The sequence below is a fragment of the Microtus pennsylvanicus genome, chromosome 3 (genome assembly GCF_037038515.1).
Source record: "Microtus pennsylvanicus isolate mMicPen1 chromosome 3, mMicPen1.hap1, whole genome shotgun sequence".
NCBI lineage: Eukaryota > Metazoa > Chordata > Mammalia > Rodentia > Cricetidae > Microtus > Microtus pennsylvanicus.
The window spans coordinates 93,471,123-93,485,354 of NC_134581.1; the positions used below are offsets into that span (position 1 = coordinate 93,471,123).

The 14,232-nt window shown below is 45.3% G+C and overlaps 1 protein-coding gene across 3 annotated transcripts in view; it reads left to right on the forward strand.

Moving 5' to 3' along the window:
• Positions 1–1,329: 1,329 nt before the first annotated feature.
• The window catches only part of LOC142846265 (beta-galactosidase-1-like protein 2), a 40,872-nt gene continuing 27,969 nt past the window's right edge, over positions 1,330–14,232 (forward strand). Inside the window, exons 1-2 of one of the 3 annotated variants that reach the window (XM_075966481.1) lie at positions 1,330–1,484; positions 13,091–13,288. In XM_075966481.1, the coding sequence (XP_075822596.1) occupies positions 1,399–1,484; positions 13,091–13,288 (284 nt within the window). In that variant the 5' untranslated portion in view covers positions 1,330–1,398. Of the gene's footprint in view, positions 1,485–12,700; positions 12,927–13,090; positions 13,289–14,232 lie in introns of those variants that run through there. The other 2 variants (XM_075966480.1, XM_075966482.1) reach the window with 2 other exon arrangements.

Here is a 14,232-nt window from a genome sequence, read left to right on the forward strand (position 1 = left end):
CTCTGCTCTGGCAAAGGAAGGTCTTCACCTAAACCTCGCTCAAGAGATTTATTGGGAGGGAAGAATCCAGGAGAGTGGCTGCCTCTGCCAGGGTAAAAGAAGAGCAGCCACAAACGGAACAGGCACAGGGCTTACAAACGGAACAGGCACAGGGCTTACATATAGGGCTTCTTAGGCACAGGGTTTTCCCAGCGAGAAGAGGGATTGTTAGTTTTCCCTGCTCAGGGATTGGTTAGTTTAGATGGTCAGGGTCAGAGAAGGCTGATTTCAGAGCCACACTGTGCTTTTCTCACTGGCCTTTTGAAGCTTTTGGCTTTAGTTTTGGGACCAGGGCATATTTCTTTCTGGTTCTAGGGTCAAAGTGTGTTTCTTTGGCACTGGTTTCAGGGTCAGGGTGTATTTCTTTGGTTCTGGGTTCTGGGCTAAAGCATTCCTCTCACTAGCTTGGGTCTCAGAATCAGGGTGTGTTTCTTTCATGCCCCCCCCCCCCTTTGCTACACTGAGGCATAAATGCCACCAAATATTAGATAATGTCATTGGAACAATTCCGTGTCAGGAAACTATATTCAGCTTTTCCTAAAATAATAATTTTTTTTTTTAGTTACGTGTGTGTGGAACCACAAGCAGAATAGTTTATTCTTCCCCTTAGTGCTAGTGAAACTTGAACTACACTCAGTTACCAAATTCTTAAATTCAGTGTTAAATTCTACAGTGCCCTGACTTTTAACACAAGTTTTTACTTCAAAATCATTTTTATTTTTCAAACTTTGAGTTGTTTTAAGAGACCTTTTTTTCTTTGCACTTCTGACCAGGCACACTTAATTCTTGTTTCATTATGTAATGCTGTAGGGAGTGACTTTTCCCAGAGTTTGAGTGTTTGAAGAAGCAGTAACACAGGTCCAATAGTTCAGCACCTGTTGGCATTTCATATGCAGGAAAAGACCCTGCATTTAAGTGCAGGGTGGGAGGCGGGACGACCTGGGTAGATGGTAACTTCCTGCCTAAACTGGGCATCAGGGAACTCTGTGGCACCCGGACAAGGTTGGAGGAGAACTGAGACCACCCAGCCTCCTCCTCCCTCGCCCGCCCCTCCCTGCTCCGCCCCTCCCTACCTCGCCCCTTCCCCTGACCCGCCCAGCCCCGCCCCGACTCCGCCCCGCCCCTCCCCTGCCTTGTTTCGCCTTTGGCCGGGGAGGGGGGGGACCTTGTCTGAGCAAGGCCCAGGCGGCGAGGCGGGGCCGCACGCCTCAGCCAATGGGTGCCAGCGGGTTGGGCTGGCCGTAGCACGGTTGCCGGGGTGACCCGTGTGCGGCCCCTCCCCACCGGACCGTGGCTTTGGCGGGCCGCTGAGTGCGGCTGGAGTGGGGAACCCGGGTGTCTGCCCGCAGCGTTCGCGAGATGCCCAAGTGGAGCCTGCGGCGGAGGCCGGGCCGCACACTCGGACTCCTGCTGCTGATGTTCTTGAGCTTCCTGGTGCTCCGCAGGTGAGAGAGAGCCCCGCCCAGCACCTACGGGACTCCTCTGGTCCCAGCCCAAAGTCTCAGGTTCGAGTCTGCCACAAGCCTGGGAAACCGCGACCCTAATCCTTTCTTTCCTTAGAGCGCTCCAGCAGCTCTGAGTCCCTTTGAGCCCTCAGTCACTCACACCTTGCCTCTGGGTAACACCAGGCAGGCACTGCCCTATCAGTCCCTAGGGGTCAGTGCGCTGTGTTTTCTAGTGCTCCACACTTGGTGCCGGTCTCTGCTGTTCATAGACACGTCTAGTTCTGTGGAAAGATCGGCAGAACTGGCTGGCCTTCACTTCCCTCCTCAGATGCCCCCATCACTGCTTTTCTCTCACTCACAAGTCCTTCCAAGCTGGAAGTCTCTATTCTGCAGTCAGTGCTTGTGGCCCATGGCTAAAGCGGACTTAGAGTCCTAAGGACTCTGACCGTGGGTCTCTCCTGGACTCTCACTCAGCCCCGATTTATTTGCACTAGTTTGTAAGTACGCGTCTCCACTTTCTCCCTTCCCTCTTGTATGCTTTCCACCCGCTTTATAAACTGCTGCGTGCAGCAGTCGGTCGTGTTCATTGGAAGAATGGTTTCCCCACTGCCCAGGAACAAGTTTTCTGGTGATCCACTCCAGAAGTTTTCCAAAACATATCTATTTATAGGAGCCTACAGTCCTTCTGCTCTTCCAGGTCCATGCCTGGCACTTTACATATTCAAAATCTCCAGCGTTGCTGGGAAGCACAACAGCAAAGCGGAATGTTTAAGCAGTTGATTTGAGTCGGAGGCCCAGCCCTGGGAACTGGAGGTGGTGGGCACCCTCAGTTTTGGCTTTGGTTCCCTTTTCATTCCCTTTCCTCACTTCCGTGAACTTCCTCTGGAAGATAGGGGACCCCCCCCCCTTTTATAGATGAAGATCTATGCTTTTTTGCTGCCATGAGAACACACTTGGAAACTTCACATTGACGTCTTTTCAATGTTTCTGAGAAGATGACATTATATTGCTTGGGAGAAGAAAATGGATTTTTTTTTCATCCTGGGGCCCAAGAAACTTCTAAGTCATTTCATTCTCTTAGTTTTTTCTGAACCCCTTCCCTTTCTTATCGGTTCTAACTGCCTTTCCTTTGAAGTCATGGCTTCTGTCAGCTTTCCCCAGGAGCAAGGTTGATGCAACTCCAAAGGAATCACTCAGGGCTGAGGCAACAGGAGCTCCTTCCTAGAGCAGGGAGTCCGTGGAGGTGGGGCCCCAGAGAAGTGTTTGCTTGTTTTTGATCCCAGGTACACCTGTCCCTGCAAGTGACTGAGGTAGGTCACTGTGAGGGCAACTCTGGAAGAGATGGAGCTGGTCAGGTAGCATTTTCTAATAGTCCTAGGGAAAACGTGTGGGAAGGAGGAAGGGTGTTTGTCACCTGCTGAGGTGTCAGGGAAGTGAGTGGGCTGTGAAGAAGCCTGACCTTCTCATAGGTGAGTAACTGATTCCCACCCAGGCAAGGCAGCCATGGCAGGAATCACGCTGGGGCTGTGGAATGGGTCAGGAATAGCAGCCAAGAAAGCATAGCGGTGACTCAAGCCTGGGAAACGGGTTGAAATGCTAAGTTGCTTCATGACGCCTTCCTTTTCAGCAGGTGAGGAAGCCTAGAGAGGCTCAGACCTCAGGTCAGGGCCATCTTCTGGGATCCTCTGGGAGTCCAAGTGTCCTTGGCATCATTTGGACTGTATCATTCCCACGTGCCTTCTGCCCAGTTCCTTCTGGCAAATTTGTGTGGGACACCGGTGCCTATGAGTTACTTAAATAGCTCTGGGGCCAAAGGAAAACAAACTGGCTCTCTCTTCCTGGCTTACCCCAGCTTTGACCAGGTCATTAACTGAGCGGGTGGGTGGGTGGGTGGGTGCCTCTCCCTCCCAGCTGTTGTTGAGGAATGTTGGTGTGGCCGGTGGAATATAGGTCACATTGAGACTGGCTACTCTGCTCACAGTGCTCTGGAGCCCAACCGTCAGCACCCGCCCTTTTCTGGGACCCTGACAGCAGGTATTTGGAGGTTTCCGGGAGTAAGGTGTTGGGCTTTAAAATTCCTTTTCCCCCACTTTTCCTTGGATTGGTTCATAGTTATAGTTGTTTGATTATGTCACATTTAAGACATAGGAAGGCTAAAAAAAATGATTTGGGGGGAAGATTTCATTCAATCTCTTTTGGGAGGCTCTAAAAACGTTTTTTATTAAAAGCTATATTTATACATAGAAGTGTAATTGTTATACAATGAAGTGTGCATAATTTATCAATCAGCTTTGATATAGCTAACATGGGACAATACCACCACAATTAAAAGTAGTGGAAGTAGCTATTTTTCTCCTCCCTGAATTCTTTTGTACCTTGCTGTCACCTTTTCTCCCTCTTCTTCCTGTGTAGTACCCAGTATCCACTGGGGGTTTTCTATGACTCTGTATATTATCTAAGGTGTGTATGATCCTTTTGTGTGGCTTCTTTTCACTTGAGAATGGCAGCCTGTGTTAGCAGTGTGAACCGTGTTGTTGAACTGGTTGCCTTCTTTTCTTTTCTGTCCTTCCACCTAAAGCCACATATGATATGATCAGGGCATGGTCTTTTTATGGCCTTTTCCCCACAATATAAATGCTTTGCTGAGCAATAATTCAGTCAGCTCTGCATATCTCAGACTTGAGATTTTTATCTGTCCAAACTGGAGGGAGGGAGAGAGGGAGGGAGGGAGGCAGGGAGGAAGGGAGGGAGGCAGGGAGAGAGAGAGAGAGAGAGAGAGAGAGAGAGAGAGAGAGAGAGCGAGAGCGAGAGAGAGAGAGAGCCACAGTAAGTTTTTCAGTCTCATGTTTCTAGGTGTGTGTATTTCTTCTCTCAGCCCTTTGTCAGCCACTATTCCTGTACCACCAGTCTCTGGCTTCTAGGCCCTCCTGTCTCCCTCTGAAACTCTTTCTTGCTAAAAGTGGATAACTTATCTATATGATGGCTGTATTTTAAAAAAAAAACACACATTAGATTAACGTGCTTTCCAAAGGTAACCTGTGGACAAACTGTGTCTCTCCTGCGAAGCTACTGATTTTATGAGCTTTACGTACTTTAGCACTCCACTCTGAAGCCTGAGTCATGGGCCCTGGAGTGTCCCAACTCTTAGAGGGCTGTCCCTTTCATCTTTTAGTGGTAGTAAAGTTTTTAGAATCTGGGAAGTGTCTCTGGGCAGGTAGTCACGATACAGGTGGTGAAGCAAAGCTTCCTGGGAAGAAGCTCATAGTGCAGGAGAGGTAAGATACTTGAGTTAGTTTGTGCAGGCAGAATGGGGTTGGCACTGAGATTTTTATGGAACCGCATTAGCCAGTCTCTAAAGGAGACTGAAGTTCTCTTAAAACTTTGACATTTTTGATGGGAACAAAGAACTACATTGCATGGGCGCCAGGTGTTCCAGAAGGGTGGGGAGAATTCTTCCTACCTTACTCAAATAAGTAGCAAGGAAAATACATGCCACTAATCTTTGCTAAAATGACTGTTCTACCCTCCTAACTTGTCACTACAGCAAGGGCCAAGTCCTTTTGGTATACGGATGTTTTCTACTCCATCCAGTCCCATAGTTTGCTTTAATCTAATGCTCTGGGTATTAAAGCCTACATTGAAAAGAGAGTTCCCCTTGTGCGGGACTGTTCCTGGGATAAAAGGGCAGGGATGCTTTCAAGGCTCATGGTAAGGAAGTAGACACTTTCAAATTGCTCTTTGCCCAGGGGATTCTCAGTTGGTATTTATGGGTCCTTTGGTGACACTTAGCACGATACTGGGTGTTTCCCATTTCAAGGAAAAACTAGGTTTTAGGTGTTTAATTTGTGAGTAGGTGGTAAATGAACATCCAGAGGATAAAGGGAGAATTAGTGAAAAGAAATGCCTGCATCCTCGCGTCCTTTTCCACCAGAGTTGCTGATGATAGATTCTTGTAGATGTGTTGTATGCATCCACGAGACAATAGCTGTACTGTTTCCCCACTTGTCCATTAGGTACATAATTTATTTAAGCATTCCTCAGTTGATGGGCATTGATTGTTTTTAGTCTTTTTGCTACTGAAGTAAACAGCTGCAATGAATATACAATGGGTGGATTTCTATAAGCAGAATTGCTGACCATAACAGATATTAATTTTAAATCTCAGGACATTCTTCCAAAACAACATATTCCATTTCTCCTTGGTCATATAAGGTATATTTTGAGCTAAATTCCCCAGGCCAAGGGAGAAAATTCTTTTTAATTTGTGTATAGGACAATATAGATTCCTGAGGTTTTATAAAAATTATTGTGTTCATTATATACCTTAGTGACATAATCCCCAGAAATAAATTTTAATGCACTTAATGTAGCTGCACTGTTTCCTATATCAGAAGGTAATTCTGTTTATACTACCTCGAACACTTCTATAGGCTTATTATTAATGATCAAGAATCTTTAATCTTTTTGGGTTATCAGAGTTTTCTCTTTTAGGCTGAGATGAACTAATCTGTTGATTTATGAGGCTGTTGATGGTAATTTTTTTTTTGGTCACAATAAAAGTACAGTATCACAGAAGACCCTTATAGTTTTGACTTTTGTTAGGTGATGAATTACTGAAAAAATCTCTGTTATTTCATTGCTGGGTCTCAAGGTATTGATCTAATTCATGCTTCTTCAGGTATATATTTCCTGCAGTATTCAGAAGATGCTGCCCTCTGAAGCACAATACTGTCTTGGGGCCAAGTACACAGATGTATTTAGTCTGGGAAGCAGTCTAGTTTCTTTCAAAGGGAAAGGTAGACATACTGGGCTTGCAGTAGTGCCTTGTGTCTCTGTGGAAAGCACATACTGGTTTTGGGGTTTGGAAGTTCAGATCCCTGTGCTTGGGAGTGGAGTTGGGTGGCATTAGGGGAAGGGTGGTAGGTGGGTTGTGTTTGATGACTCTTCAGCAAAATGAGAGTCCATAGCATTTGGTTTCAACTAAAGGGCATATATTCAATAAGCTGAGCCATATGGGAGCTGTTGGGAGAAAATTTCTCTGTGTATACAATGAGGTCTTTGGGCATTTTAATGTACCTGCCATGTAAAATTGTGGTCTCTGGCTTGGCCACTGGAGTGAATGAGGTTGTGGGTATTCTCTTGGTTTCTCTGCTAGTGTGGTGCCGTGAACCGATTTCAGTTGCATCTCTGGTTCAGGGGCCCTAGAAAGCTCACAGTGCATCTGGAAATTGACCCTGTAGGCTCTTATTTCAGACAACATGTTATGTTTATTATCAAAGTAATCAACCCTGGGCATCTACAAGTTCTAGACAGCCTGCAAGTGCCCAGCTTACTACAGTGAATGTGTTGCCTGGCCTTTGCCTCTCATCTCAAGCTCAGCTACTCCTGGTGATGTCTGTGTTGCATCTACTTCTGGGGATCCCGGGCCATCTAGGTCTGTCTGGCCAGACTGAGGTGAACAGATGCTTGCAGGAGGTGGCTGTGTTTCTAATGAAGCTTCCTAACCCCACTGAAAGCCTATTGCTGATCAGTGTTTGCAGAATTTACAGATGATCCTCTGGCATGGTGAGAGGCACTCCGAAATCAGGCTGATCTGCATATATTGTTCAAGGATGTGGTAGCAGGATCTGGTCTCCCCCTCCCCCACTCCATACCAGCATCCTACAAGATCTCCTTTGAGAGTTGAAAATCCATTCATGGGCCCTTTCAGAGTGAAAGCGGTGGTAACCTCTGACCTGCTCCCCTGCGCTTTTCTGAACACAGCCACACAACAGCACGTCTTACGTTCAGGGACATGCTTCCTGCTGGAACCTGTTCCGTACCCTCTGTCCTCATGACCCACTTTAGTTATTAGTGGCAAAGTATCAGGAAGCTTCACCCTTCATCCCGCATCCTCACAGGGCTTTCTTCATGTTTCACCGTTACCTGTTTCTGTGTCTGTAGCCTACAAAGCTACAGTGAATACTGTGTGTTTTGCTTGGCATTAGTGGGATGAGTTGCATGAGGTCCTGTTAGGAATACACACACACACACACGCATGCACACACACACACGCATGCACACACACATACACGCATGCACACACACATGCACGCACACACACATGCACACACACCCAAACACGCTAAATACACAAACACACACACATGCGCACACACACACATGCACACACACATGCACGCACACCCAAACACGCTAAATACACACACACACACACAAACACACTACACACACGTGCGCTCTCTCTCACACACACACACACCATACCACACACGCGTCTTTGTCCAGGCCCCTTATCTAGACTGTGAGCATGGCTATCCTTTCTTCTAGATGGAAGAACAGAACCTAACTAAGCAGAGCCCGACAGAGCCCTTCTGGCCAAATTCCTTCCTTAATGAAGTCAAGATACAGGAGCAACAGAGGTTCTAGAAGAAAGCAGTGCTGTAAGCGTCTAGCCCCAAAGAAGGCAGGTTCCTCCATTTTCCTCAGCGAGAATGTGACCATGCATGAGCTGCTCACTAAGGAAGACAGCAAAGCACACCCGGCTCCCCAAGGTCTGGCTAGCTCCTTGGTGACAAGCCTAACTTAGGAGTGAAGCACCTCTGATCTTTAAACTAGCCAGTCAGAACCACACAGTTGGCATTTCCTGTATTCTAATATTGTCGAGTTAATTACTCAGGAAATTATGGGGTAATTTTTAACATAGTGATCATTAGTATTAATGGTCGTGATTAGTGTGAACAGCTCTTTGCAAGGAGCTTGGTCCTGCAGTTTGGTGCACAGAGATCTCACTTGCGTCACCGCATTTTTCTCACAGTGAACTCTCTGGAGAAGCCCAACATTGACCAGTGTTGTTATCTCGCCGATTTCATTCCTTTTTATGACGTATTGATGTTTTGTTTAGTAGGCTAACAGAAAATTTCCAGAAAAAAATTGCACTTTCCAGAATTCGAAATTTGATAACAGTTAGCTGTGTGCTTGCTTGCAGTGTTCATTTCCTATCTCTCGACAAGCATTTTTATTTTTTTTTTAATCTAGAAAATGATAGGGCATAAAAAGGCAAAGAAATAGGAAGAGAAAGAGGAGTCAAGGAGGACTCCAGTATCTGGTCCTGAACAACTGGAAGTTTGAAACTGTCAGCAGAGAAGAAGAGAAAAAGATATATCATAGGGTGGTGGGGCACGACAAACCATCTGCTTGCTACACAGTGCAGTAAAGATGTTAAGTCATTAATTGGCTCAGGGGAGTTTGGAGTTCAAGAAAATTTGGAATGAAACTGTATATTTTCTGTGTTGTGCCTTTATTTTCCATCTCAAAGCATTTTCCGATTCCTTTCCTTGATTCATTTGTTGGTCAAGAGTGTTGTTCAAGGAGAAAGTACAGAGGGTGCGACACTTGTATTTAACCTTGGGAATCTGGTTAAAGTGCAGGTTTTGGTTCAGTAGGCCTCAGATTTCCGCATTTCCAACAAGCTTCAGATGGACATACTCTTCTGTCTGCAGACCACACTTGGAGAAACCAGCCTGCATTGGTCACAACTAGGTCAGGGAAGAGTGTGTGTTATTTGCAAGGAATGAGAGTCCCAGATCCTGCCTCCAGCCAGCCCCTCCCGTCTCTGTGCTTAGCAGAATGAGGACTCTCTTGCTCCTATAAACAGACATTTATAGGGTCTCACTAAGGAAAGTAAGAAATCGGAATGAATGATGCGAACTTTGGCCAATATTTGGAGATTTTTTTTCAACTTCTGTCCAGAGTCCAGAGAACAAAGATTGCTACCTGATAGAGAGATCACTAACATGTATTATAAATATCTTTAAAAATAATGACATTGTGTGTGTATGTATATTTTCATAACCAGACTGTCATTGTGTTCCTCTTTTAAGACATTTAAAGACAAAGAAAATAATCTATCCTTCCAGTCATTACTCATAGTAGCCTGGCAAGTCTAGCAGGTGTGTGTGTGTGTGTGTGTGTGTGTGTGTGTCTGTGTGTGTCTGTGTGTGTTAGGGATAGGAGAGCAGTCAAGTGAAGCAGAGTGCATTCTTCAGAGGACATGTCCTCAAACCAAGGGAGATGCACAGGTGCAAAACAGCTTGAACTGCCCAGAGCCTACAGCCTAAGAGAGATCCTGCTGAGATCCTGCTGCCAGGAGGCGTGGGAACCTCAGGGCAACGTTTGAATACCTACAGCTCCTCAAGGAGGATAGAGATTTCAGGGTTTCCTGGCAAGGGTTAGGTATTAACTGTTCTCAGTAGTGTGAGCCACACAGTCTCCACAGTAACACTTACCTGTGCCCCAAAGCCGCCATCCTTATATGCAAGGTGGATGTGGCAGTGTGTGAGGGTTTGGCTCTTGGCTGGAGTAAATTACATGCTGGCAGAGGAATTGGATTGGTGGGTAGGCTCTCACTATATAGAACTTTTGGTGCAAAAGTTTTGGCAGTGTAATAAGATAGCCCGACACAAAGTTTAGTATTAGAAGTATTTACTAAAATAGGGTAATGGCAACCATGAGATTATTTCATATTAATGTCATTAAATGCACCCAGACTGTTCTTTGTGCCATGTAAGTTCACTAACATGAGTTTTGCTTTCAAACAATAGGAAGACACATTCATTGCATTCCACAGGGCATTTTATTTTTACCTGACCCTCTCAGTGGCCTTTCTGACAGGCGTCATCCCCATTCCACAAAAGAAACTCACCCGAAGAGCTAGAGCTATGAGTTTAGGGCGAGCATATTTCCAGGGGACTCGCATCTAGATGCTAGTTTGTTTTCATCCTCGCAAGAAGGTGAACAAATCCTCAGATGTCATTTGCCAGTCATTTGCGGGACCATGAAGCTTTCTTCCAGAGAGACAGAGGGAGATTAGGTCACAGGTTGTCCAAGATGACTAAACGGAATCCTGTATGGGTTTGTACAGCTGCTCTGAGGACCAGCCTTCAGCAGCACAGGGATTGAGGGGATCCACTGAGCCCATGAACTAATTGCTCAACTTGACTTTTCTCTCTGAGGAAATAAAGCTTAATTTTCTGGGGCTGGTGAGGGGGGCAAAATTCAATTCTCTGGGGCTGATGAGAAAGGGCAAATACACAAATACACCTTTAGGGCCTCTCTGCCATCTTCTCATTTCCTTATTTCTTTTCTTACCTCTTTCTAAATATATCCCTTCTGCCCTTAATTTTTCACTTACAGCTTATATACCCCAGCAAAATCTTTCAAGCAGCATAAAAATTATAGTGTGGTTACATTATACGTTTCAATTGAATGATCGCAATGAATACAAGAGAAAAAGAGCATGTTTCTCATTTCCCTTACATGATTAAACATCTTATGTATCATATGTGAGAAACAAATTATTCCCAGGAACCCACATACATTCATATCCAAGCAACTTGTTATAGATTAACAGAGTGTAAGAAAGCAAGGTATTTTTCTCAGCCAGTTCTTTTGCTGGCAAGCTGGATTTTGTGGTTAAAAGGAAAGAATAAATCACGTTATTATTTATCTTAGAAGGTAATCTTATAAAAAAAGTCTCAAAAGAATCATGAATCTAAACTTTTATATATGAAAAACAACCAGTCAGCTCTACTGTAAATCCTCAGGGTGAATACCCACCCATCAACAGTTTTTTATATCAGGAAGCTAAGGGCATAAATGGGCACAAGGAATTCATCATCATCTTTGATCACCAACCCATCCTAGCAAAAATGATACATCAACTAATAATAACCAGGCTTTGTTCTTGTTTCTTGACTTCTGAGTCCCTTACTCAACTATGTCCCTAAACTTTAAATTGTTCCCCAAGATTTTCTACCTCAAAACCATTAACAAAAAAATCTTAATCTAACCTTAAGTCATTATTTAAATCTTTATTTTAGCTACGATGCTACTGAAACCCATAAACATATCTCCCAACATTAAAATTAAAGCTAACTTAGTTTCTGGGACACAGTTGTTGTTCTTAATCATTAACCTAAGCCACAGTCTAGCTGTGTGACACTTCCTTGTTATTATTTTCTATCCTCTGCAGCCCCTGCTTTATAGGGGTGAGGACAACGCCGCATCCTGTTTTTACCTATATTAATTTTCTTATTAAACTAACCTCTATCACAATCACTTACTATATTATTAAAAATCCTCAATCATCAAAATTCTGTTTAAGCTGATACTATTATTGAATAAAATCATTGCTTTTGTTAAACAGTACAACGTAAGAGGAAATCTTCATGCTAACCCACAGGTAAAAATGGCCAGTAGAACAGGGTATTTCCATGAGATAATCACACTACAATAAAGGCAGTGTGTATCCCCCCACCCCCATTCACACCATGCTAGATACCAGAGAAAAGTGGCGGCGGCAAATGTAAAGGCATAACAGTAGCAGGGAACATTCTGGAGCTGAAGCCCTCAGATCCTTGCCTGTCTGAGACTTGTCCATCAGTGCTTTGCCCCCTGGTGAGCCAGTCTCCTAGAGCTCAACTGCCACCCGCTGCTCCTCAGACATGGCTACTGGAAGGTTTGGAAACTGAGGGTGTCAGAAGCCAGAAGTCACAGACCAAAAGTAATTTTTATTGTCCCTGAATTGTCCCGGAGAATCCCCAAGTTGGCCGTGATGCCTATGTAGTGTCTGCACTCTTAGTAAACTGCCTATTCTGGGGCCTCAGGGCCATAGTTCCTGGCACTATGAAATAAAAAAAGGTGACGTTTTTATGCAGAGGAGTCTGCCTGGTAATATTTCCTATCGTTGTAGGATCTATAACGAGGAAAGGTCAGCTAAAAATGGTTTTTGCACCGAATATTTTTATGTTCTTATTTTCTGTCTCCAACTTTCCTAAACCAGTTCTTGATGACTTTTTCTAGTGACCTTTAAGAGCCTAGATAAAGAGAGAGACTTCTCGTTGTGTAAGTCACGGGGAACAAGTTGAGGGCTCCCATTGGCCAGCCAACCACTGAGACATCCATAGGAGCTTTTTCATGGACTGTAGCTGCTTCCTAGCCTTCATGGACAGGCCCCTGCCATTCTGTGTTATCCCTTGTTGATGGTAGATTATCAGAAGGTAATAACTCCATATCTGCTCAGTGAATGGATGCCATTTAATCCAGATGCCTCTTTCTAGGTATCTGAACCCCAAAGTTGGCGGCTGTGACCATGAGAGGGCTCTGAGGTACTGTTTTGGTAGCCATTGCTTTAATGTTTAGTCTGATGGCTTAGAACAACCGGCAATAGTAGAAGCCCATGAGCTGCAGCTGTTCTTGTCTGTGACACTAGAGAACAATTCCCCACGTAGCTTGACCCTTCCTCATCCTCTCTCCCTTTAGCCTACGTGTCTTCATGTTGAACATTGTGTCTGTCTTGTTCCTGGTTGCAGCATCAGCTTGCACTTCCCCTGCAGTGGGGCCCAGCCCAGGAAGTAGTGCTGAAGAAAGTCATCTGCCAAGGTTTGGCTAAGTGGGAAGGTGGGAGCTTTGCCTGGCCCCCCTGGGAGCAGGCGAAAGAGAAAGCAGAGGACTTGTGAAGGACAGAAGGACACAATGTGTATCTCTGTACCCATGCTTACTGCTGTAGAAACCTCAGGGCTACATGAGGGCCTTTGATTTTTCAGGTTGAACTGGAGCACTCTGCTTCCTCTATGGCTCCAGCATCGGCGCCTGGGACTTCGAACAAAAGGTCCAGACTTCATGCTGGAGGACTCCACCTTTCAGATTTTTGGGGGATCCATACACTATTTCCGTGTGCCCAGGGAATACTGGAGGGATCGCCTGCTCAAAATGAAAGCCTGTGGCTTGAATACCCTTACCACGTAAGTGCCGCCTCCCCATCTCGCCCAAGCTGCCTGCTTAGGTTTGCAAGCTCTGTAGAGCTCCCTACAGATAAAGTAGAGGAGATTCAACCGTACAGTACTGGAGAGAGAGAGAGAGAGAGAGAGAGAGAGAGAGAGAGAGACAGAGAGAGAGAGAGAGACAGAGAGACAGAGAGGCACACACAGAGAGGAGCTTAGATATGGGAGGTGATTGGTTTTTTTCATCTTGTGGTTTGAATAAATAAACTTGCTTTTTCACAGTTCTGAAGGCTCACCTGCAGTCATGGCCAAGCTGTCTACAAGTCTAGTTTCTCCTGGAGCCTCTGTGCAGCGGAGAACCATTACCTCCCTCGTGCCCTCAGATGACTTTTCCACTGTAGTTTTGCATTCCTAGTGTCTTCTCCTTTTTGTTGTTATAAAGGCTACTACAAGTGATTTTCTTTTTTGAGAAAGGTTCTCTACTGTGCAGCCCAGGCTGGCTTCAATCTCTCCATCTTCCCTGAGTAGAGTCTTGAATGCTGGGATTGCAGGTGTGCCATGTTATCTAGACTGACAAGCAACTTTTTTCCACAAGCAACTGCTGCTTCCCAAGTTTTAGGGTCCCAAGATGCTGACACCAGTTCAGCATCTATTTTCTGGAAAGACCTCTGGATTGTTCCGACTGTCTTCCCTGTACCTAGCCTGACGGCTGTTCTGTGGCAGACACAAGATGAAATGTAGGCTAGGCAAACCAGCTAAAAAATAGGTTTAGGGGCTGGAGGAGGTGGCTGAGCAGTTAAGAGTGACTGGAGTTTGTTCTCAGCCTTCATGTCAGGCACCTCACAACCTGCTTGTTCCTGCAGCTCCAGAGGCAGCGTAGGTCTCTGTGGAGCCTGCACTCACCTGCACATAGACCACTCTCCAGACACATGTTAGTAACAATTATAAAAATAAATAAAAATACT